Consider the following 25,670-nt stretch of genomic DNA (forward strand, 5'->3'; position numbering starts at 1 on the left):
TGGAATTGCATCTATAAACACCTGAGCAATCTTATCTTTTCATTAGACTCAAATGTGACCACCGTGGGTGGGGTGGGAAGAAAGATTAAGCAATACTAAAATAAGCCACTTACTGCTGTCCACGCATTTCTTTTACACCGGGCACACAGCCATCCATCACAGATCTCATGAGAAGGAATACCATAACAACCTATAAAATAATAGTATGTATCCATGCATTAGGTCTTTTTCACCTTTAAAATATTGCAGATCTCAGTACTGAAACAAATAAAAATGGAACACTAGCCTACCATACTGTCTTGATTCTCACTGTATAGAACAAAACATAAGCAAGGTGAATGTGAGTCTTATTGATAACTAACACAATAGCTATAGAAAATACTTATGGAACGTCTTGAATGGGTAATAAAATTTTAAAATGTCAAGTCTACTAATTTGTTCACGCACAGACATCTCAAAATAAGTTGCAATCCATGGGGCAAAGTTTAAGGAAATGTTAAAAATAATACAATAAATACATTGTAACCTAATATTATTAAATTAATTTAAATTTTGAAGTAATTTTAAATTACTTCAAAAATTAAGTCTACCTACCTTCAACCTCAATGATAAGGCAAATGCTACAAATTCAGAGTTAGCAATGAAGGAATATTTTCAATTCAATTTGTCTATTCAGCTCATGCCTGACCCAAAATAACTATCTAAGGTGATGGCTGATTATGCAAATATACATAGCAATTACATGGCATCAAGGAACACATGTCACTCTGACTTCTTGAGATAAGAGAATTTTGAAATATTTAAATGAGTAATTTTTAATATTTCCGATATTAAAACCCCCTCCTTATAAGAGGGTTAAGATTTAATGAGTAATTTTTGAAAATTTCTATAACATTTGAGATGGAAACAAAATAACAGAAATGTAATTTCCTGAGAAAAAAACCTATCATGGTTAACCATGTCCATGAAATAATGAGTTAAAGCATATGTGTATAAGATAGTATGGTTATACTACATAGCTGATACATTCAGGAATCAGATTATATCCCAATAATAGGTATACACAAAATAGTGCTTTACCTACTGTACACACATAACAATGTAAGGTGTGTATATGCGTGTGTGTGTGTGTTACAAATTGCCTTCAATACAAAAACAAGATGGCTATTACATTTCAAGCAGATACTGTTTAAATCCTTTAAGTAGATAGTATCTAATTAATCAATAAATGATAAATGACGAAGCTGTTTCAACGCTAATATAAAGCAATTATTACTCTGAGGTAAATAGAGAAGATAATATCTATATTATAAACCATTCTAACTACATTGACAGAGGACAGGCCACACCTAAGTGAGTTACTAGAATATGTGATTTGGTACGATCTGGAATATTAAAATGCCTTAAAATACAGTTGTAGTATATGAGATCCCTTTTACATATTTCATAGGATTTACATGGCAGATCAATAAATGTTTACCACTTATCCAACTGTCAAAAATAATAAATTGAGATAGGTGTGGAGACTATCTCAGTCCAGGGGTAAAACAACTGTAATGACTGTTCTCCCCTGGAAGGCAATAGAGATTTCCATCCTTACGAATGAAAAAAAGTTAACTCAATATAACAATTCTCAGAATAACCAAAGGAACATCCATTTCTCTTTTAAAAGTCACAAAGAAAAACAGTCTTCAACAGTATCAGACTTTCAAATTAAGTTTTTATAAACTAGATCTTAAAGTAAGTAAAATTCAAGCATGTGAAAGGAACCCCATGATGACTCCTCACCCGGACCCCAAACAAACAAACCAACAGAAAAAAAACCCAGACCTGCTCTCCACTGATACTACATGAAAGTGGTGAAAAAAGGATGAATATACTAACTCATACTTTTACTAGAAGAAATGTGAAAAAGAATGATATCAACCATGAAGAATGCCAATAGTCCATGCAACAGATCTGACAGGTTCCAAAAAAGTGAGAAATAAAGATGATGTGAAATGCTGAAAAGCCAGTGATTGATGAATTATAGATCCATTTACTTGCATGAACCCGTACGCAGCACTTTGCACAGGAAATCAGAAGACTTGTTCCATCCTCTTCAAGGAAGGCATTGGGTGGAGAATATTCTATATTTTCTTCACTATAAATAAAACACATCTCTGGTATAAGGGGCTTAGTCTTTCCTTCCAACGTAATGACTTCATCTAATTTTGTCTCCCATCTAGCATCATTTTCTTCATTGCTGCTATCTGGCTGAAAAACACAACGTTTCCACATGAGTGAAAAACATGGAAAAGAGCTCATCATTCTAGTCACTCAAATCCACTAACTCCTGTTCCAGACACTAACTTCTAACTTTTGTTCTTCCTGTTGTTCTCCTTGATCAAACTACTAGTTTTTTGGTTTTTTTTTTTTTTTAAATCAACATTCCACCTCAGACTCCCACCCAAAAGCTAATCTGTAGGAACAGGACAATATTCTATTATGTCTGTTCATATAAGAAAGTGACTGGCTACTCAAATTGTGTCTTCCCAAAATTAGTTCATAGAAAGCATCAATTCTTTTGCTTCTTCATATGCACTAGAGTTAACAGATCTGTTTTCATTTACTGAAGAATCATATTTTGCTACACTTGAAGGAGTGTACAAAAACCCCAGTTTTAATCTGTGCAGCAGTATTAGGAGAGGCTTTAAGAATTTTTGCCTCATCACAGTATTTGAAAGCAAGAGAGAGAGAACTGGCACATGTCACTAAATAAGAAAGGATAATGTATCAAACAAAACTATCACCTCACACCAAAAGATAGAAAAAACATTTAGTATTTACTTTAAAGTATAAGTAATGAATTACCTCACAGATTTTATTTTATGTTTTATACTGTATTATTTTATATTAAATCTCTACAAATCTTATGATTTTAGTTTGAATTTTTTCATTATTGAGACATATACAGATTATAATGTAGAAATAAGAATCAATAAGTAGTTAAAACCCAGAAATTTAATGACTAAAGGAAAAGAAAAATAATGTTTATCACTCACCAGTGCCACATTAAAAAACATGAAGGGAATAAATTATTTCCTCAGTACAAAGGTCTGAAAATGTGAGATACCACACATTTTCTTGCTCTGAAATGTCTGAACAGAACAGTTTATTTTTATAAAGAACTCTAAGACAGACATAATCTTGAATAAAATATTTGTTTCTATAAATAAAAATATAACCCAAAACATAATGTTCATGTCAATACACTTCATAATATACTGTACCTTAAAATGAACCACATAGTTCCACCCTTACAAGATTCCTAAAGATCATTTCAACTGTTTGAGTGCTGAGGACTGTGACCCTCCATTAGCTGAGGTGCTATCAGTATAATATCTATGGAATGATGCTGAAAACAACATCAAGCACAGCCAGCTGATGAGGATGAACTGGAAAATGTAGTTTCTAGTGAGTCTTGGCTGTGTCTTTTGCATGTTCCACATGGAAAGGTGAAAAGAGACACTTAAAATTTGGACCTAGGGCTGACATTTCCATTATTTGAGAATGACATTTTCAAACAACAACATAAAAAACAGAGGTAAACTTAAAGTTCTATCTTTGCAAGTTTCTACTATTTGTAAGCTTTAAGTTGTGTTTCTTGGTAAAAGACGTAGAAAAGCTGAAAGTAACCCCCCCATGAAATAAAATAAGATACTCAGAAAAGATTTGGGAGACCAAAGTGGAAGGATCGTTTGAGGCCAGGAGCTCAAGACTAGCCTAGGCAACATAGTAAGACCAACTCGCCAGAAAAATTAAAAAATAAATTGAAAACATTAGGCAAGTATGGTGGCTCATACCTATAGTCCTAGCTACTGTGGAAGCTGAGGCAGAAGGATCGCTTGAGACAGAGTACAAGCCTACGTGGAGTCAAGACTATGCCACTGCACTTCAGCCTGGGCAACAGAGCACGACCCTATCTCAAAAGAAAAAGTATTTTCAGAAAAGTGTCCCCCAAGGAGGATGTAGAAAGTGTTTGTGGTTCTATGAAAGCCATCAGCTACCTAAGGATGTCTTCCTTCTTATGTGCAAAGGAATCCCACAACAATTTACAGTGATCTTGTGGTATGTGGTCACACGGAAAGCAGAGCAATGAAGGCAACTCTGACAGCAGCCCCCCTTTACCTTATGATATGGCATGAGCAGAGTGCAGATGGCACAGTGTGGCTTCATCCTGGCCACTGTTGCATTATACTCTTGCTCAGCTGCGAAGTTAGGGGACTTCGTCTGCCAAAGGTGGATGAGAGGCTTCGCCCAAGACTCTGTTTCTTCCACTTCCTCCTCAATGGACAGAACCTCAGGCAATTCTTAAGGAAAAAGGCAGGAAAATATCGTGAGCACGGAAACCAGGGAAAACAATCACCCTGAGTACAAAAGAAGCAAACATTCCACAGAATCTGTGATATTAAGGCCAGAAACCAAACCTATTTTGTCTTTCAAATACATCCTGAGAGAGCCAGAATAAGGGAAGTTGCCTTATAATCCTCCTCAAGCCTCAAAGACTAGATCAGATCTCATGGCCAGACAACCACCCTTGTTTTGTGACCCTCCCCATCCCTACCAGAAATAATTACACTGTTCCCTCCTTCCCACATGACTCCTTCCGTGTCTCTACTGCTACGGTAAAAGCTCCAATACTAAAATAGGTTTATGTGTATGAGATTATCTTCTAGTTATCAGAGTAATTCACAATCCAGAAACTAGTTTGCCAATTTTTACTTTCTTCATCTAACATAGTACACGGCTCAATAAAAGTTGAATTGAACTTCACCGAATTAACTCCTGGGTTCAAGAATTTATTACAATTAACATTTTTACAGAGCAGCTATAAACTACCAAGCAATATACTAGCATTACACGGATATAAAAGAAAATCCCTAGTCAGATCTTCTCATTTGTTCCGTAAAATACCCCTAGAGGGTCAAGTCTTTTAAATGTGTATTTCTTTTTTCTTTTTCCTTCTTTCTTTTTTTTTTTTTAAGATGGAGTTTTGCTCTTTGTGCCTAGGCTGGAGTACAATGGTGCAATCTCAGCTCACTGCAACCGCTGCCTCCGGGGTTCAAGCCACTCTACTGCTTCAGCCTTCTGAGTAGTTAGGATTACAGACACCCACCACCACGCCTAGCTAATTGTTTTTGTATTTTTAGTAGAGATGGAGTTTCACCATGTTGACCAGGCTGGTCTAGAACTCCTGACCTCAGGTGATCCACCCACCTCAGCCTGCCAAAGTGCTGGGATTACAGGCATGAGCCACCGAGCCTGGCCTAAAATGTGTATTTCTCTACTCCACAAGAACAGCACTTTATAAAATCTTACAGAGCACCAGAAAAATACAGAAAGACACAACATGTTAACAAAAAACTCTTCATGCCTATAGCAGAGGGCAGTACATCAGAGCAAGTAGCCAGAATAAAAGCTGCACCCAGTGTCTAGGGCTGTGACACATTCTAAACATCTTCATGAGTAGCTTTCATAGTCCAATAAATGAATACTGTAGAGCAATGTGCTGAACTACAAAGCACTGGTGAGTGAGTGTGTTCCAGCCCTTGCCATGTTGACTTACCTGTTTCAGAAAAAGTCAAATTAGATCTGCACTGATGGCAAAATGGGAAGGACTGAAGGAGGCTGAAAATAACTCAAAATATGTCAAATGCCAACTGTAGCACAAAGGGTGGCATTATTATAATAATCATGTCATCATGGTTGTTGTTCTTATTATTTTTACAATGGAAAACACTTGGTATTCACCCATGGGTAGAGTATTTGAAAACAAAAGAGAAGAATCTTTGCCTATATTTGCAATAAAGTAATCTGACTCTAAATGTAAACTGTTTCTCGCAGCACTTGGCCTCACCATAATAGCAAAAGGAGATGGCTAAAAAATTATTATAGCACAGGATATACTACAGCTAATTTTATGCATTTATGATTTAATACCGCACCTTTATATTTGCTTACATCCGTGTTTGTGTGCATATGTTGTGACAAATTTTAACTTTTTATAATAGATTTATGTTTATAGTAGTAAACGATAAAACAGTCTTGTATCTGCATATATTTTATGCATTCATGACCTATCTTTTTCTTTATTTTTTAAATATTTCTAGGCTATATGATTCATTTGTGAGTTTTTTCAAATTGTTCCAAGTCTACGAGAAATGTTCTAATGTACTTATTGGAAAAAAATGGCATGTAAGTAGACCCAAACAATTCAAACCAGTGATGTTCAAGGAGTCAACTGGAATTGAAAGATAACCGCCGTTCTCAAAACATGATCGGTGAACTCCAGGGGATGCACAATCCTGTTGCATGGCATCTGTATAGTCAAAACTACTTTCATAATAACGCACGTTATTTGACTATGTTACCCAGTTGAGATTTGTAATGGTGATACAAAAGCAGTAGAGAGTAAAATTGTTGGTGCCTCAGCATGAATCAAGGCAGTGGTACCAAAGGAATCATTATATTGACTACCTCATACTTACAGAGGTAACAAAAAGGCAGTTTCTCTTAGTAATGCCTTTGATGGGGGGAAGCATCAATTTTATTAAATCTGTGGAAAAAAAGGAATGTATGCATAAAGTATTTCTGTACACACTGAAGTTCAAGAGTAGTCTTTAGAAAAGCCCTTGTGCAATTAATTGAATTGCGGGTTGAACTGCCTGCCATTTTCATGGAATGCCACTTTTTCCATGAAAAAAATTATTAGCAGACAAACTACAGTCATTCAGACTTGGGTGGCTGGCAGGAATTTTCTTGAAAATAAACAAAAACAACCTGTCAATTTTTTAAAAAACAACTAGAGTATTTGTCAACAATGATAAAAATCAAGCTTATAAGTCACAATTAAAATTTCTGGAAAATTTGTATCCATTACTGTAAGCTCAACAGATTCCAAATGCTTAAATCTGTCTCTGGTGGAAGTGATAATAATAATGAATGTAATTTTTTATATCATATAAAGAGATGTGTCAATATCTAAAAGATCTGGATAACTCACATCTTTGTTTGCTAACGCATAGTAACAAAAATCATGCATGGATTAAAAAGCCACTTAAAATGCAAGACACACCAACGAACTTTCAGCTTAATAGAGTATAAAAAATTCACTGGTATGATTTTAGGTTCCACACTGAAACTAAACTACTGTTTGTCAGGTTTTGATAAAGAGTCAAAGAAGAATGCCCCCTTAACTATCTAGAAAGGTTATTAAAATACTGCTTGCTCCCTTTCCAACCACATTATCTGGGGGAAGCCGAAATTTTCATCATATTCTTCAACCAAAACAACATAGTGCAAGAGATTGAATGCAGAAGCAAATAAAAGAATGCAGCTGTCTTTTACTAAATCCAATACTAAAGACATTTGAAAAAAATATAACATCTCCCCAACCTGCAGCCACTGGTAACTAGCACCCTACTCTCTGCTTTTACAAGTTTCATGTTTTTAGATTCCACATATAAGTGAGATCATCTGGTGTATGTCTTTCTGTTCCTGGCTCAACTCACTTAACATAATGTCCACCAGTTTCATTCATGGAGCAGCAAATGTCAGGATTTCCTTCTTTTATAAGGTTGAACAGTATTGGACTATGTGCACATACAATATTTTCCTTATCCATTCCTTGATTGATGGATACTTCAGATTTATTTATTTCATATTGTACTTACTGTGAATAATGCTGACTGCACATGTAAGTGCAGATATCTCTTTGACATACAGATTTCATTTCTCTTACATCCTTTGGACAAACCCAGATGGGGATTTCTGGATCAAAAGGTAAACCTATTTTTAATTTTGTTCAGGAATCTTCGTACTGTTACCCATAATGGCTGTACTAATTTACATTCCCACCAACAGTGTACAAAGGTTCCCATTTCTCTATATCCTAACCAACACTTCTTGTCTTTTTGATAAAAGCCATTCTAACAGGGATAAGAAGTGAGGTTTTCATTTGCACTTTCCTAATGAGCTGTGATGTGGGGTGTTTTTCATATAACTGTTGGCCATCCATATGTCTTCTGCTGAGAAACATCTATTCAGGTCCTTTGCCCAGTTTTAATCCAGTTAATTGTTTTCTTGCTATTTAGCTGTTTAAGTTCCTTATATATTGGGATACATATATAAGGATATTATGTATCCTTATATAATGTCAATATTGGGATATTGATAACTTATCAGAGATATGGTTTGCAAAATAATTTCCTACATTCTGTAGGTTGTCTCTTTACTCTGTTCTTCCTTCCTTTCCTTTGCAGAAGCCTATTTGATAAAATCCCATGTATATATTTTTGCTTTTGTTGTCTGTGCTTTTGGAGTACAATTGCAACAAAAGCAAAAATTGACAAACGGGATATAATTAAACTAAAAAGCATCTGCACAGCAAAGGAAACTATCAATAGGGTGAAAAGACAAACTACAGAATGGGAGAAGATTTTTGCAAACTATGCATTTGACAAAGGTCTAATATTCAGCATATAAAGGGAACTTAATCAAATTTACAAGAAGAAAAACAACCCCATTAAAAACTAGACAAATTACATGAACAGACACTTTCCAAAAGAAGACATACATACGGCCAACAAGCATATGAAAAAAAGCTCAACATCACTGATCATTAGAGAAATGCAAATCAAAATTACAATGAGATACCATCTCACACCAGTCAGAATGGTTGTTATTAAAAAGTCAAAAAATAACAGATGAGAGCAAGGTTATGGAGAAACAGAAACACTTATACACTGTTGGTGGGAGTATAAATTAGTTCAACCATTATGGAAGACAGTGTAGTGATTGCTCAAAGAGTTAAAAACAGAAATCCCATTCAACTCAGCAATCCCACTACTGGGTATACACCCAAAGCAATAAAAACCACATAAAGTGCATTATAAAGACCCATACACACATACGTTCATAGCAGCACTATTCACAAGAGCAAAGACATGGAATCAACCTAAATACCCATCAGTGATAGACTGGATAAAGAAAATGTGGTACCTACATACCATGGAATATTACGCAGCCATAAAAAAGGAGATCATTTCCTTTGTGGGAACATGATGGAGCTGCAGGCCATTACCCTTAGCAAACTAACAGAAACAAAAAACCAAATACTGCACGTTCTCACTTATAAGTGAAAGCTAAATGATGAGAACACATGGGCACATAAGCAGAACAACACACACTGGGACCTTTCAGAGGGTGAATGGTTGGAGAAGGGAGAAAATCAGGAAAAATAATGGATAATGGATATTAGGTTTAATACCAAGGTGATGAAACAATCTGTACCAAAAAACTCCATGACAAAAGTTTACTTATGTAACAAACCTGCACATGTACCCCTGAACTTAAAAGTTAAATCAATAAATTCATTAAGGAATTTATTTTTTTGATGCTACTGTAAGTAGAATTATTTTCTTGATTTATTTTTCAGAGAAGTCACTGTAAGTATATGGATATGATATTGGTTTTTCTATGTTGACTCTGTATCCTACAACTTTCCTGATTTATTAGTTCTTACAGTTTTTTGGTGGCATCTTTGGGGTTTTCTATATATAAGATCATATCATCTGCAAAAAGATACAATTTAGCTTATTCCTTTGCTAACTAGATGTCTTTTATTTCTTTATCTTGCCTAACTAGTCTGGCTAAACTTCCAGTATCATGTTTAATGGAAGTGGCAAGAGTGGGAATTCTTGTTATGTTCCTGATCTTAGAAGAAAATTTCCATTTTTCATCAACAATGATGTTAGCTGTGGGCTTGTTGTACTTGGCTTTCATTGTGTTAAAGTATGTTCCTTTTACACTTAATCTGCTAATTTTATATCACAAAAGAATGTTAAATTTTATCAAATTATTTTCTACAACGATTGAGATGATCATGGGGTTTTTGGCCTTCATTCTTTTCTTGCGGAGCCCCTGTCTGGATTTGGCATTAGGGTACTGCTGGCCTCACAACATGAATTTGGAACTATTCCTTCCTTTTCGATATTTTGGAAGGATTTGAGAAGGATTGGTTTTAGTTCTTTAAGTGTTTGGTAGAACTTGGCAGTAATCGGGTTTGGGGCTTTTCTTTATGGAAGAGTTTCCTGATTCCAACTCCTTATTCATTTCTGATCTGTTCAGATTTCCTATTTCTTCAGGATTTAGTGTTGGTAGATGATTTGTGTCTTAAGAATTTATGCGCTGATGCTCAGTTATCCAGTTGTTATAATTGTTTATCTTTTATTAATATGATCCTCTGTATTTCTGTGGTATCAGTTGTAATGTCTTTCATTTCTGATTTTTAGTCTTCTTTTTTCCTTAATCTAACTTAAAGTTTGTCAATTTTATCTTTCCAGAAAAGGTATCTATTGGACTTTTGTACTGTTTTTCTATTCTCTATTTCATTTATTTCTGCTCTGATCTCTATTATTTCCATCCTTCTACTTTCTTTGGGCTTAGTTTGTTCTTCTTTTTCTAATTCCTTGTGGTGTAATATTAGGTTGAAATCCTTCTTTTTTGGTGTATGCATTTATTGCTAAAAACTTCCTTCTTCAAACACCTTTTGCTCCATTTTGTAACTTTTCTTATGTTGTGTTTCCCTTTCCATTTGTGTAAAGATGTTTTTAAATTTCTTCCTTGACTCATTGATTATTCACAGGACCATATTCTTAATTTCTATGTATTTGTGAATTTTCTAAAATTCCTTGTTATTGGCTTCCAGTTTCATAGCATTGTGGTCAGAAAATACACTTGGTATAATGTCAGTCTTCTTGCATTTAGTAAAATGTGTTTTGTGGCCTAACATATGATCTATCCCGAAGAATGTCCCATGTATGCTTGAGAAGAATGTGTATTCTGCAGCTGTTCAACAGAAGGTCACACTACTTAATGCCACCACAATGGGTATTAGATTTCAACATGAATTTTATTATAGGGAACACACTGAAATCATACCAAGTTTCTTCATTCTTTGTCATTACTTTTTCTTTCTCTTTCTCTGGTTAATTTCAAGTGACCTGTCTTCAATTTCACTGATTCTTTGACTTGAGACCACTGTTGAAGCCCTCTTGGAATTTTTCAGTTCAGTTATTGTGTTCTTTACCTCCAGAATATGTTTGGTTCTCTTTTATGGCTTCTATCTCTTTGTTGAAATTCTCAACTAGTTTGTGCATTGTCTTCCTGATTTCATTTAGTTGTCTATCTGTATTCACTTGCAGCTCATTAAGCTTCTTTAAGATTATTATTTTGAATTGCTTTTAGGCAGTTTGTAAATCCGTATTTCTTTACTGTTGGTTACTCAGGTTTTATTTTGTTCCCTCAGTGGTGTCATGTTTCTCTGATTATTCACGATTCTTGTGACCATGAGTTGGTATCTATGCATTTGAAGAAGCAGTGATTTATCCCAATCTTTGTAGACTGGCTTTGGCTTGGAAAACCCTTCACCAGTCAGCTCATCCAGATTTTCTAGGCAGGCCATCTGGCATGGTCCAAGGGTAGGCTTGCTCCTGGAATCCTCCAGCCTTATGTCTGCATCAGTATGTGAGCTGGCCTGGCACCTGAGTTCATGGAGTTGTATCTGGGGCCTAAGTCCACCATGTAAGAACTGGAGCTTGGGACTACTGAGTTAGGCCAGGATCTTGGGTTCATGGGGGCCAGCTTGGCACCAATGTTCCACTGGCATGGTCCTGTCAACTGAATCCACAGGGATGTTCCCGGATGCTTGGTCTGTGGGAGTTGGCCCAATGCCAGAGTCTTCTGTGGTAGACCTGTACCCTGGGTTCACTAGGGCAGGCATGAAAACCAGGTCCACAAGTCTGGACTACATCCTAGACCAGGGGAAGAGCTTGGAGCCTGAGTCTGTGGGGGTTGTCTTGGCTCTGGAGTGGGCCTGGAGTCTGGGACTGCAAATGCTGGTTACTGTTGAGGGAGGCTTGGAGACCGGCTCCGTGGGTGCTGATCTGGAATCTAAGGATGTGGGTATTGACCTGACACCTGAGCTAGTCTTGAGGCTGAGAGATGGCCTGACACTGGAGCAATCTTGGAGGCTCAGTCTGCAGGTACCAGCCAGGAATCTACGGTTATGGGACTGTGTGGTGCTGGGTTTCACTGCAACAGACCTTAGATTGGGGTCTGAGGCAAAATATGGTTCTCACACCACTCTCCTTCCCACACAGGTATCCCTATGGCTCTCCTCACTGTACTGCCTGGGGTTAGGGGCGTGGTAATACAGGTAATGCAAAACTGTCCTTCCCATCTCTTCAGTGCATCTTTTTTAATTTACGTGCTATACTCAGGTGCCATCATCTCTCCTCTGGTTCCCGTATCTCTTTTGAAGGCATTTTTGAGCATTGATAGTTGTTAAATTGATGTTTCTGCCAGGGGACAAGGGCTGTGAAGTCCTATTCAACCGCCTTGCTGATGTTTCTAATTACTTTTTATGGTTTGGGAAAATCATTATTTTTTATGAAAATAAATGTAACTATTTAAGTAAATGTAGTTTTTATTGCTACTTTTAAATGAATTAATATAATTTAAATTTTCCCTGGTATGATTTCCAGTAAGTAAGTATCAATAAAATAAACCCACAAAAAAGGAAATAAAAGAATCTTCTTTTGGGTCCTCAGAAGAGTTAAGAACATAAGGCTTCCTGAGACCAAAGAGACTGAGAATCACTGGCATATACATGTGTACATTTTTCTAAAAGTGTTAGTATCAAAGAGTCACTGCTAAACAATACAAGCCTTAAAAAGACCTGGTGTAGGCTTCGCTCTTAAAACCAAGCAGTAACTTCATAAACAACTTACCTTAATCAACTTGAAATACTTAAGCAAAAAGAAAACAAGAGTCAACACAGCAAAAGGGCCTCATTTTCTCCCTAGGTTCTTTCATGAATGTCTGCAAAGGTTTGCCAGAAATTAAAGAAAAAAAAGATTTTATGCCAAGAGCACTTAATTTTTTTCTTCCTCAGTCAGTGAGCCTCTCACCTCATGGTAGAAACCCATACTCCTAGATTAAGATTTTTACAAACACACTGTCATTCCTTGTAGCAAGTAACATGCCGTCAAGAAAATCATGAGCCTAAATACAAAGCAGTTCCTCAAATCTATGTAAGCCTTTCTAAATTTACAGACGCCCAGTATACCAGGCACCAAGGTATGAGGAACTTTGTCCTAAATAAGGAAACATAAGCAGTGGCTAAAAGGGCCATCCTATGGAAGAGGGCTAGCCCCTCAACAAACACTACTGTGAGGTGGAAATGGGAAAACCAGATGCTAACTTGGATAAACGTACTGAAGAAACATGTTGAAAATACTGCCACCTTGCCAACAATACCCTCAATAGCTGTTTTCAAATTTTTTAATCACCATGTCAATAAAAAAAAAAATTATTTTATAAATTGTTTCATTTTATAAATGAACTTGCCTATAGATGAAACTCCTGGATCATATACACAATAGACTGAAACGGTTTTTTTATAGTAGTATGAAAAGTATTCATTCTCACTTAGACCCAGGAAACCAATCATTGCCTCTTACTGTGAATTATTTCTGACAGAATTAAAAACTCGTGGACAAAGGTAGTAGAAATAGCTCTGCAAACAGGGCCTAAGAATAGTCCTCAAGAAGAAATACGAGTCAAAACAAAAACATCTGATTTATATGTGCGCTGGCTGGGTATTAAGAAACTGACGACAACTTCCGCTTCTACAATTACCTATAGGTAAAATCACAATCATTAGTCATTCACTGCCTGCTTACAACCCTCCCTTCTCAGCCCTTCCAAGGTGTCTCAAATGCATCTCCAAAGCTATTCTCCCTGCTTGCCGTTCAAATTACACTGTCCACTCCTCAGGACCATAAACAATTCTGCTTTTCAAACACCTCAAAGGGATAGCTAGATTTTTGTCTTGTCATTGATCATTAACTAGACAATCAGTATCACCTCTGATGCTCACCCAATGATTCCCCAACAGTCAGAGAGGTCTGCCTGGAAGAGACTCAATCCCACAGGATACGGTACCAGAAGGGGAGGCCCCATTAATTTGAAGCACAGGAAATCCTAAAAACTTTCTGGTTCTAATAAGAAAGTCAGGCTTGCAGAAAGAGTATCTTAAGACATTCAGAGAATCTTCAAAAGTTTTCTACTTACACTAATTTGCAGTATTCCAGCAGATTAATAAAACTTCCCAAGGTGAGGAAGGGTCACACTGGGGAGATGTTGTTAGCAACTGTGTAAATATACAGTATTTATTTTAATGCTTATTTATTTTTGGTTGCTTTGTACACACATTAATTTGTATTACTTTTCATACGAAAGGGAAAATGACTTTTACATAAAGTAAAAAGTCACACTAGAAAATACATATTTGAAAACATTAGTCCAAGTGTCACCAAATTATTCTAAGATAAGCATGGTTTTAAAAGTGTAGAGTTCTGCTCCAACCTATCAGAATAAATTAAAATAATGCTTCATTCATGCAGTCTATATGGTCTTGGTTGGGTGACGATTCTAAATCTGTTTTTCAATCTGTAAGATGAGTACAAGATTAGTTAAATGTCAGAATTCTCCAACAAGTTACAAGAGATAGCCAAAAGTTGCTATTTGCTGGTATGAGCAACCTGGTACTTCAGTACATGATGATCTTTCCTCTCTAGGCCTCCAACATAATCTCTGCAAAGGTCTGTGGGGGTTCAGTCAGGCTGGTGGGAAAAATTTTAGTTATAATAGCCACAAACGCTCTCGGAAGCCCTGAGTGTTTACATAACTTCGGTAATAAATCTGGCTGAAGGCAGTTGAGTCCCCTTACGTTAAATAAATTAGAGTAGAAACAAAGGCATGTGAGGCATTTATCTAACTCATTTGTTTACTCATGTGGTCTTAATACTAACCTTTGTTCTACCAGTGCGTAATTCCTTTATACTCCGGAAGTCCACAATGTCAATTACCCTCTAGTAGTGTTGACTCAAGCCTTTGTCAATTAATCTTTACTAAATAAATGTGAGTCTCACTGGCTGATCGGGGCCACGGCTGTGACTAAGTGGCCAGACACTCAGTAGAACTGGCGAAGCAGAATATTTGTGTGTCAGTGTACTTTATTCATCAGTCATTGGGTCAGGGTCTGCAGGACAGAACCCCGCAGAAGCCATTCAGAAAATCTCTTAAAATGTATGCCGTAAATACTAACCTTTTAAGATGACAACACAGATTAGAACAGAACCAATCTAGACAGATACCAAGTTATCTCCTATACATAAGTATTTCCATCAAAAGGTTTAGCCTTGTAGGGAAAATAAAAGCCTTTATTCTCCCATTTACTCAAAAACATCACTGAATATAACTGATGATAATAAAGAAATTAATGCCCTTTACAAAAGTATCCAAAAGAATTTTTAAAATATGCAAATTAATTATGGCATAGCTATATAATGCATGCATTAGAAGAAATGCTTTTGAGGACTAATGAAATATATAGTATGAATATATACGTTATATAACATATTAGTTGAATATAATATTATAATCAATAAAAAATGGGAGCACAAAACCGTGTATAGGGAATATTGCCAATTCTATTAAAAAAGTTACATGTCTGGAATAAAGAGGCTTTTTAAGTTTTCGTAATTATAAAAATTTGTCATCTTAAAAGTTTTTTAAAAACTGCTGTCAAAATAATATTAGGTGGGAACTATGAACTGGGGGAAACCTTGCCTTAAGAACAGATTTTTGCCAGATTTATTCACTCACCCAGGACAGTCTCTTTGAACAAATTTTGTGACACGTAAGTGACATCCCTAGAGAAAAATATTTGGGCCATTTGTGAAAGGGCTGCTGCCAGGACTATCGATTCCACTACAGTATAATTTCCCTCTGCCAGTCATCACAGTCATTCTGCTGCTTGGGGTGATGCTCTAGTGAGGTGTTTTGGCTGGTACAGCACCATTCTCTGCTATGAAGAGCACAGCAGCATCTGTTACATTTCAGGTACCTGAGGAAAATCTCAGTCCTGGGAGGCATGGTTTCAAACATCCTGCAGGAAATGGGCGGTATAGTGGGGTGGGGTAAGTACAGAAGTGAGATACTCAAAAAGGCAAAGATTCAAACTTGGGAACTTTATAATTTCTGTACTGAATAATGTATGAAAACAATATTTAAGTGATTTTTTTTGAAATGCTGACCTTCAAATGTTTATAAAGCTGTGTTCAGAAGTACAAAAGAGAAAAAAATTATAGGACTTTAGGTATGATTTTACTGACAAGTGGTGACATTGAGAAAAAATTAAATTCTACATTATAGTTCCCCCAAAATGCTAATGTAATAATGAACAGTAGAGAATTCTACAGTTTAAAGTCTAATGCACTGAAGAAATTAAATAGATGTATATAGTTTTGTTCTTTATGTATCACCTCTCAATAACATTGATACCAAAGTATTTCAAAAGGATACATTACAACTGACTCTATATACACTTTAAATAAGAGAAACATTTCAAAGGACACACCGTCAAAATTTCTATTACAAAGAAAAAAAAAAAAAACAAAAGCCATGATAATTATGCTACCTCTGAGGCAATGGGTTTCGCCAGGAACTATGGCATAACCAGAGTGGTTTAAGTTTCTTACAGAACATCAGCTCATATTTTATATACATTTTATAACACGCATGAACAGAAACAAGGAATGCTGGGAAGCTGATCTCTATTAACAAAGGTATCTGGCTATAATCAGACATTTATATGTGTCCATTTCAACTTCTTTTACCAGTATTCTAGCCACTTTGGGAGGTTGTTGGTGTGATAAAGTTGAAAGAGTGGGCTGGGCATGGTGGCTCATGCCTGTAATCCTGACACTTTGGGAGGGCGAGGCAGGTGGATCACTTGAGGTCAGACCAGCCTGACCAACATGGTGAAACCCAGTCTCTAGTAAAAATACAAACATTAGCCAGGCAAGGTGGCAGGCACCTGTAGTCCCAGTTACTCGGAAGGCTGAGACAGGAGAATCACTTGAACCTGAGAGGTGGAGGCTGCAGTGAGCCGAGATACTGCCACTTCACTCCAGCCAGGGAGACACAGCATCCGTCTGTCTAAAAAACAACAGTGTAGAGTGTAAACTTTGGAACTGAACAGACAGTATTTAAAGCCTGTTATCTACCACTTACTAGCTTTGTGATCCAGGGCAAGTGAATTCATGTCTATGAGCTTCGATTGCCTTACCAGTAAAAATGATGCTAGCATCATCTAAAAGAATTATAAGTAATGGTTACTAGTAATGTATACAACAAATAGGAGGAAACCAGTTCAGTCAATTCTCGTATCATGGTAGGAATGAGAAGAAGAAAACTCCTAAAGAAAGCTGGCATACCCTTGGGAAACTTAGCTGTCAACATGGCACCAGAAGGAACATATTCTGAGCATCAAATCAAAGACAGTTGAAAAAGGAGAAAGAGCCACATGATCTGAAGAGAAATAATAGTATTATACATTTTAAAATTGCTAACAGAGTAAAATTCTCATGCTTTCACCACAAAATGTTATGTATTTAAGGTGACATGTAAGTCAACTTATTCCTCATTGTACTAATAAAATGCAACACCATTTTGTACCCCACAAATTTATACAATTATAAATTGTCAATTTAAAATTAAAAAACAAAGACAGGCGAAAGACTAAGCATATGAAATTCATAATATGCTAGAATTTCATAATACGACAGATTCTGGAAATAAGAAATTAAAAGCAACAGTCCTTTCCCTTTATGGAGTTCAAAACTACCCATGGGAAGCAGGTGTGGTGGCTCACGCCTGTGATTCCAGCACTTTGGGAGGCCGAGGCAGGAGGATCACTTGAGGCCAGGAGTTCGAGACCAGCCTGGCCAACATGGAGAAACCCTGTCTCTACTAAAAATACAAAAACTAGCCGGGTGTGGTGGTACGTGCCTGTAGTCCTACAGGACTACAGGACCTCAGGAGGTTAAGGCAGGAGAATCACTTGAACCCGGGAGGCGGAGGCTGCAGTGAGCCGAGACTGTGCCACTGCACTCCAGTGTGGGTGACAGAACGAGACTCTGTCTCAAACAAACAAACAAAAACTACCAATGGGAAAAACCTCCAGATTCATAAGCTATTTCATTAACAGCATATATAATACAAAGTCAAAAAATGGCAAAACAAGATCTCCAAGCAAGAAACTGTTAACACTAGCATGATGCAATCCACATGAAAAAGAAGCTCCCCATACCAAAAAAAAAAAAAAAAGTCAGCTTTGGTCATCTATGTATGTGACAGCAGGAATCATAGCTATTTTGACCCAACAACTAATAGAGAGTTATCATGTGGCAGATCACACAAAACAGCTGCTACGAAGAGAACTTCAAGTAGGGGGGCCATCATGCCAACTAAGGAAGATAAGGACATGGACTATTCAGGGGAGCATACAGAAATATGGAGAGAACAAGGCTATAAATCTTCTTCCTCTCATTTCCCTTCAAAATACATTACATGGTCCTGTCAGCTCTACCTCATAAAAGATTCAATCTTCTCCTGGGGGCGCCCAAGAAGATTCTTAACCCAGATCCACGGCTCACTCACTTGAAGGCATTATCCAGTTTACTCCTCAAGAAAAGATTTTATCAACAACTATGGAAATATTTATGTAATACTCAAACACATATACATATCATAGCCAATCAGCCAATTCTTTCTCCTTAACTTTCTACTCTCTTAAAGCACAACAAAAATCTCTGCAAAACAAAACAAAGAACATAAACACTAAAACAACGAAATATCAGTCCAGAATTTATAACCCATCTCACCATTTCTCTCAAGCCTGGAAATCTAACACCTCCGAAAGGAAAAGGGACTAAAACAACTCTATGAAAATTAAAATGCTGATAAAGAGAGCCACCTTCTAACCATTCACTAGCTGGAAGTCTTGAACATGTTTACCGAACTTCTATGACCAACATGCACAAATGCCAACCTGCAGAATGTTGCCAGCCAGGACTAAGTTTTCATTGGCCAGTGACAAAACAAAGAATATGAAGACATAAAGTCACCACAAAGTTAAAATTTAAAATATACATAAACTTTCCATGCTGATTCTCCATCTTCAGAGCTAGTTTTACAACCAAAGAAAAGATGAAAATAATAATGAAAAAAAATGTGGACCAAAATATGTGCTAATTCAGTGGTCTATAAAGCTAAGACATTCTGTCTCCAAGGAAAAGAAACTGTGTTCAGGTTGAAAAAATGTAAAGTAGCAGACTTGAGTTGTATGAAATTGCAGTTTTCATTGAGTAAAAAAAATTTCAAATATTGACAATTTCATATACATTACAACATAATACAATCATTATTTTTCTAAAGAATGGAATGCACCATGAAACTGTGCTATCAAAATCTGTTCCTGGGTAGTTTTCTACAAGACTTTAAGAGTAACAAGGTTACAGTTCAATTTATTTGTAAGTTAATTTAAAAAAAAAACAAGGCATACATGAACTCAAAAGAATCAAAGCCTTTATTATTATCTTACAATCTCCATGCTTTTAGCACATTCAGAAACCTGATCATAAGATTTCATGTTAATCATTGTTTAGAAAAGCTTCAAAATTGAACGTAAAAAGTACAGAAAGAAACAGCATCACATAAATTATAAAGCCAGCATTTTTGTCTCTAATTTAATCAAAACCTGACCAAGCTACTAGCATAATAGAAGTGAGGTGGTTTTTTTATTCACCATACCACAGTAAAAATCAACGCCACTGGGACTTCCAGTGGAATTTACTGACAGAAATCAAGCTAAACTGAGAGCATTAAATTATCATTACAAACCTAAGCACTAGATAAAATATTCATTTTATCTGAGTGCCAACAACATCTAACGTTTTATGTCCACATAATGCAGGAAAACACTGGCTGTGACCTAGCAACAAACATTCCAAGCCAATCTACTTTGTAATCTGCTGACTTTGTTGTTTTATTGCTTAAACAGACAGAACTATAAATGTGTTTATTATGAAAGTACATTAATACCTCAAGCTAAAAAGAATTGATGGAACAAAGAGATCATTACGTAAAAATTAATAATATTTGGACCATGACATGCAGCAGCCATCAAATAGCACTTATTTTTCAAAACTGGCAGGGAAAAGAATTTTTACGGAGGGGAAAGACTTTCGATGAGGGATGTACCTATTCTTCGCTAAGCCAGGTCGCAGCCTGCCTGCCATAAAGCACACAGTCAAGTACCCAGTAGCATCTGGAAAACAAAAGATTGCTTTTAATATTTAAAATAATATTTGTATTTAATACTAAAAATATTATAATTTCTGAATCAAAAAGACATCATTATATTTGGTCAACATATTCACTTAATAAATCCTTAAAATAAGAGCAGCAAATCTACATCAATACAGTTAAAACAGAGAGAGTAACAGCTTGCCAGGAGCGGGAGGGCATAATTTTCCCCAAACACCTATCTACAAAAGGTAAAGGGTAACAGCCAAGTCTAAATTCTAACTCTTTGATTTCTAGTTCTATTTCTAAATTTCACTTCTAAGTAATGTCCTTTTGTTTGAGAGGCAATTGCAAAGTGTCTAAGAGCCAGCTTGTGTACTAAAAGTACCAGCAGGACCATGACTACAAGACAAGGGGTGAAGTACTCAGAAAATACCACAGGAAATCCCAGGCAATGCCAGAAAAACAACAGCCTAGAATGAAGTGCAATCAGTGGGCTGTTCTAGTCCTGGGAAAACACACATAGGACCAGTTTAGTATTCAAATGCTTATAAACAACTGTCTTTTTGTTGGTTGTTTGTTTGTTTGTTTTTTGGAACCAGAGTCTTGCTTGCCTGTTGCCCAGGCTGGAGTGCAATAGCACAATCTCAGTTTGCTGCAACCTCCATCTCCCAGGTTCCAGCGATTCTCTTGCCTCAACCTCCCGAGTAGCTGGGATTACAGACGTACACCACCACACTCAGCTAATTTTTGTATTTATAGTAGAGAGGGTTCTGCGATATTGGCCAGGCTGGTCTCGAACTCCTGACCTCAGGTGATCCGCCCGCCTCGGCCTCCCAAAGTGCTGAGATTACAGGCGTGAGCCACCATGCCTGGCCTATAAAAAATTGTTCTAATAAAAGAAATGTGAACTAGAGAAAACCACTTAGGGAAGTAATCAAATTTTGTCAAACAGGACTTTCTGAGGTTTCATTTACTTAAAAGTGAATAAATGTATACATTTTATTCTTCAAAACAACAGAAAACCTGGGTTAGATGGGTTAAATGATGATTAAACACCAAGAAAGATCTCCAATTCCACCTCTTCCATCTCTATATTTAAATATTCAATCCACTACTAAATGAAATATTATATATATACAGACTTCGCCAGAAATAAATTACTGTAACATTGCCTGAAATACACTCTTAATCTAATCCTCAAGGCATGTAGACATTACAGAGATAGGGATCAGGGCGTAAGCTGTCTTTAATTTCAAAAAGATGCTTAACAGCTCATTACAGTAGTGCACTTGCTGAAGTGATGACTGATAAAGAGTTATTCAGACAATTCGGATTAGAGAAAATCAGACCCAAAACCAGGGCTTTAATCTGAATATTGCCAATATTCAAACTTGTATTAATAGATGAGATTGCCTCTGCACTTCACTAAACACAGAACACTTGGTTATCTGCATCTTTCCAACTTTTTGTGTTAATTTTTCTAGAAATCGTAAAATTATAGTTGAAGAGTTGTAAGTAAAACTTTAGATTAATGGCAATCAGCTCTTTGGAAAAGCGGCCCTCAACCTGTCACCACATGCTATTTCAGGAGATTCAAAATGCCCAAAATCCATACATGAACTTATAGGTTAGGAACACTTACCATTCATGACCAAGCCTCAAATTTTACGCAGGAGGAAAGAGGGCAGAGAGAAGACTTACCCAAAGTCAAAAAACATATAAAGCACAAAGTCAAGACTCTACAATCTATTGACTGTTAGTCAACCAGACTTTTATTCAGGGGGTGTTCAAAGATTTTGCAACTGCTTGTGCCAGATGCCCTAGAGGCATTAATCGCCAGCCTAAGTTTCATTTTAAATTTCTCACTTAGAAGAAGAGGTATAAATTTGACCACATGGGTAGGAATTCTTAGAATAACTTTCTCTTCTATCATATTGCCCTTCACCACCCAAGCCTAAGTTTCAGGCAAGCAAGCTCTCTTGTTTTTGTTTGTTTCTTGATTTTGTTTTCCACTTTTTCTTTTTCTCAAGTGTGTACTTAAGTAAATAAAGGTGTAGGCTTTTAAGACTCTAGTTCAGAATGTCTGAGAGGTCCTTTAGCATCCTAGTTCTGATTGCTCTGCATCCATTATGGTCCTGGCAAATTTCTCCTAAACAGCCACAACTTGGCTCTCCCTTACCAATCAGCGGTCACTTTCTCCACCTCCTCACAACAGCAACAACAAACAGTCATTATGTGCCAAACACTTTTTAACCCTCAAAACAACTCCTCCATGTGGCAGGTGCTGCTACCATCACTACTTTGTAAACGCAGGCACCGAGACATCACAGAGTGAATAGAGTGCTGGAGCCGACTGACCCTGATTTGTTGGCATGGAGAGGTATTATCCTTTGTGCTATTTTTGCCTCTCTATGCACGTATAAAAGTTGTTTATTTTATATTATCCATTATTTCTAGTTGTTTTATACCTAGGGGATTATCAGGTAACCTACTCCATCATATTGATATGCCTAGTCTCTGTAAAAAACACTTGTTTGGACAAATACAAAAGAAATGTTTGTTACAGAAAATATGAAAAATTTTCAGCATAAAAAATAAAATTAAATCACCTAATAACAGTCTTGCAATTTTCTTACCAATTTTCCAGTTAACTTTCACAGACTCCAGCAAAACTCCACTGTCAGCACAAGTATGTTAGCTATACTCACCACTAGCACATGGTGGGAATCACTGAGCAGAGCAGTATCACTGTGTCAGCAAATGTCATGTTCACGAAGTCCCCTGTACACTAGCACGGCTTGTCCTTAGTTTACAATTGCATTAGAAACATCATTAACCTCATCTCTTAACCAAAGGGATTGGATACACAGTAAGCACAAAAGCAATGAGCAGACTAGAAGTAACAGCAGGAAAAGCTGGAAATATTTTATTGAAAACAATTTTTCACTTTTTAATTGAAAACAATGTAGTAAAATAAGAAATGTTGGGAAACAAATGTACACATGTGCAGGATGAAAGCTTCAAAGAACAAACAATGCACCATGAGGCCAGGAGAAGGGGAGCGGGGGTGTGACAAAGCACATGTTCAGATACTGATGTCAATGCAGGATGATTATTAGCCCAATGTCACTTCAAGGGAAGTTCTGGAGTTGGCATCAGCACGATTAAAGTGCTGCTGATGAGAATGCTAGTGAGAAGAAGCATGCCATGGCTTAAAACATTTGTGAGTCTGAATGATATCAAAATGGGCAGCAAGGCAGCAAACACAGATACCAAACCTGGTGAGAGATGAGAAATTAATTACCTCATGGGTACAATGTGCACTATTGAGGTGATGGTTAGACTAAAAGTCCAGACTTCACTGCTATGCAGTATATCCATGTAATAAATCTGCACTTGTACCCCCTAAATATATTTTAAAATTTTAAACCTGCAGGGCCAGGCACAGTGGCTCATGCCTGTAGTCTCAGCACTTTGGGAGGCCAAGGCGGGCTGATCATGAGGTCAGGAGATCCAGACCATCCTGGCTACCACAGTGAAACCCCATTTCTACTAAAAATACAAAAAATTAGCCGGGTGTGGTGGCGGGCACCTATAGTCCCAGCTACTCGGGAGACTGAGGCAGGAGAATGGCGTGAACCCAGGAGGCGGGGCTTGCAGTCAGCCGAGATGCCGCCACTACACTCCAGCCTGTGACAGTGCGATGTAAGTACTTTCTGAAACTATCAAAAGATAATTACTTGCCTCAAAATGTTTCCAATGTAAACAAACCTAGTTGAACTGTATTTTCCCACTTAACCTTATATTGGATGCATTATCCCGACAGTGCTAAACATGATACTTTGAAAACATTCTATACATATTTATGTTTCAAAGAATGGTTTTATAAAACAACAGAAATACAAACTGCAAAGAGTAGGAAATTTAAGTTCACTAGTGACTTCTCCTGAACTGATTTAGTCTTGATCTTTCTTTTCGTCCTCACACGACACTCCTTTCTCAGCAATCAAAAGAAAAAAAAAATCCTAGGAAAAAACCCATTCTCTAATTAATGTGCTGAAGACAACAGTGTATGCATCATTCCCTTGTTGTGGGTGGGAAAAAAAAAATCACTCTCAGGACCACCACAGCCTGTACAACCACCATAACCTAAATAAACTAGTCCTTAAGAAGGAGTCACTTACTGACCCAACGTGATGTCACAGCTCCAAAGCCCTCAAACTCCAAGGCACCAGCCACATCTGCAATGGGTCAGCTGCATTTTAACTCTGAGGTAATTATAGAAGCTGGCACAGTGGTAAAGAGATTTTCAATTCTGTCAAGATACAAAACTGAAAGAGCTGACATATTAAATATATAATTTATCACATTTCTACAGGTAATTAAAACAACATGTTTTTCTATACACATATATATGGAGACTATTTCCTGGACAAGGATTTACATTTTTCTTTTAATATGACAGTATGTAACACATTGAGGTATTTAACTTTTTAATGGCTGATTTCAAGGATGAGTGATTGCCTTATCCAGGGTATTCCTGCTCTTGAATCCGTAAGTGATTTAAGCTACCATGATTGCAGTGAAATGTTCACTACCAAAAGCATGATAGGGGAAGCAAAGGAGAGGAATGAGAGTGGGTAGACAGACACATGAAAGACAAAGAACATATCACAGTGTAAGGTGATCAGTGGTGCAAAAGAACCAAGCACATATGGAGTCTATGGGCAGGGGAGGTGGAAGAGGAGAGGTGAGTGGTGACAAAGGATTGAAACATTCCAAGAAGGAAAAGAGTGCCACAGGTAATGTAACAGCCTGGGCAAATGCATGGAAGCAAAAGCAGCAGGGGGAGGGTAAGGAAGAAGTTGTCTAAATCAGGGGTCCCCAACCCCCGGGTAATAGACCAGTGCCAGTCTGTAGCCTGTTAGTAAACAGGCCACACAGCAAGAGGTGAGCAGAGAGGCCTAAGCTCCACCTCCTGTCAGATCAGCAGTGGCATTATATTCTCATAGGAACACAAACCGTCTTATGAACCATGCATGTAAGGGATCTAGGTTGCACACTCCCTGTGATAATCTAATGCCTGATGATCTGAGGCGGAACAGCTTCATCCCAAAACCATCTCCACCCCTATGCCCCCACCCCCATCCATGGAAAAAAACTGTCTTCTACAAAACCAGTGCCTGGTGCTAAAAAGGTAAGGGACCGATGGTCTAAACAGAAAGGACAACTCATGTAGGAAAGTTGAGGAAAATAAAGCTAGAGAGAAGGTAGCACTGAATGACAACTGGCTTCAAAGCCACACAGGGAAATAGAGCATTTAACCTGTAATGAAGCAGTTAACAATTCCAGGAAACATGAGAGCTTCTGAGCAGGCATCCTCACCAACAGGGAGGGAGAGAGGGAGG

At 37.1% G+C, this 25,670-nt stretch overlaps 1 protein-coding gene across 3 annotated transcripts in view; it reads right to left on the reverse strand.

Moving 5' to 3' along the window:
* Positions 1–25,670, reverse strand: part of KDM4C (lysine (K)-specific demethylase 4C) — a 381,948-nt gene that overhangs the window by 158,237 nt on the left and 198,041 nt on the right. For all 3 annotated transcript variants that reach the window (XM_011937297.1, XM_011937295.1, XM_011937294.1), the window contains exons 12-14: positions 4,171–4,352; positions 2,043–2,256; positions 114–190 (exon numbers count right to left, since the gene is read on the reverse strand). In XM_011937297.1, coding sequence (XP_011792687.1) covers positions 114–190; positions 2,043–2,256; positions 4,171–4,352 — 473 coding nt within the window. The remainder of the gene's footprint in view (positions 1–113; positions 191–2,042; positions 2,257–4,170; positions 4,353–25,670) is intronic.

This window comes from Colobus angolensis, unplaced genomic scaffold (assembly GCF_000951035.1).
Source record: "Colobus angolensis palliatus isolate OR3802 unplaced genomic scaffold, Cang.pa_1.0 Scaffold162, whole genome shotgun sequence".
Taxonomy (NCBI): Eukaryota; Metazoa; Chordata; class Mammalia; order Primates; family Cercopithecidae; genus Colobus; species Colobus angolensis.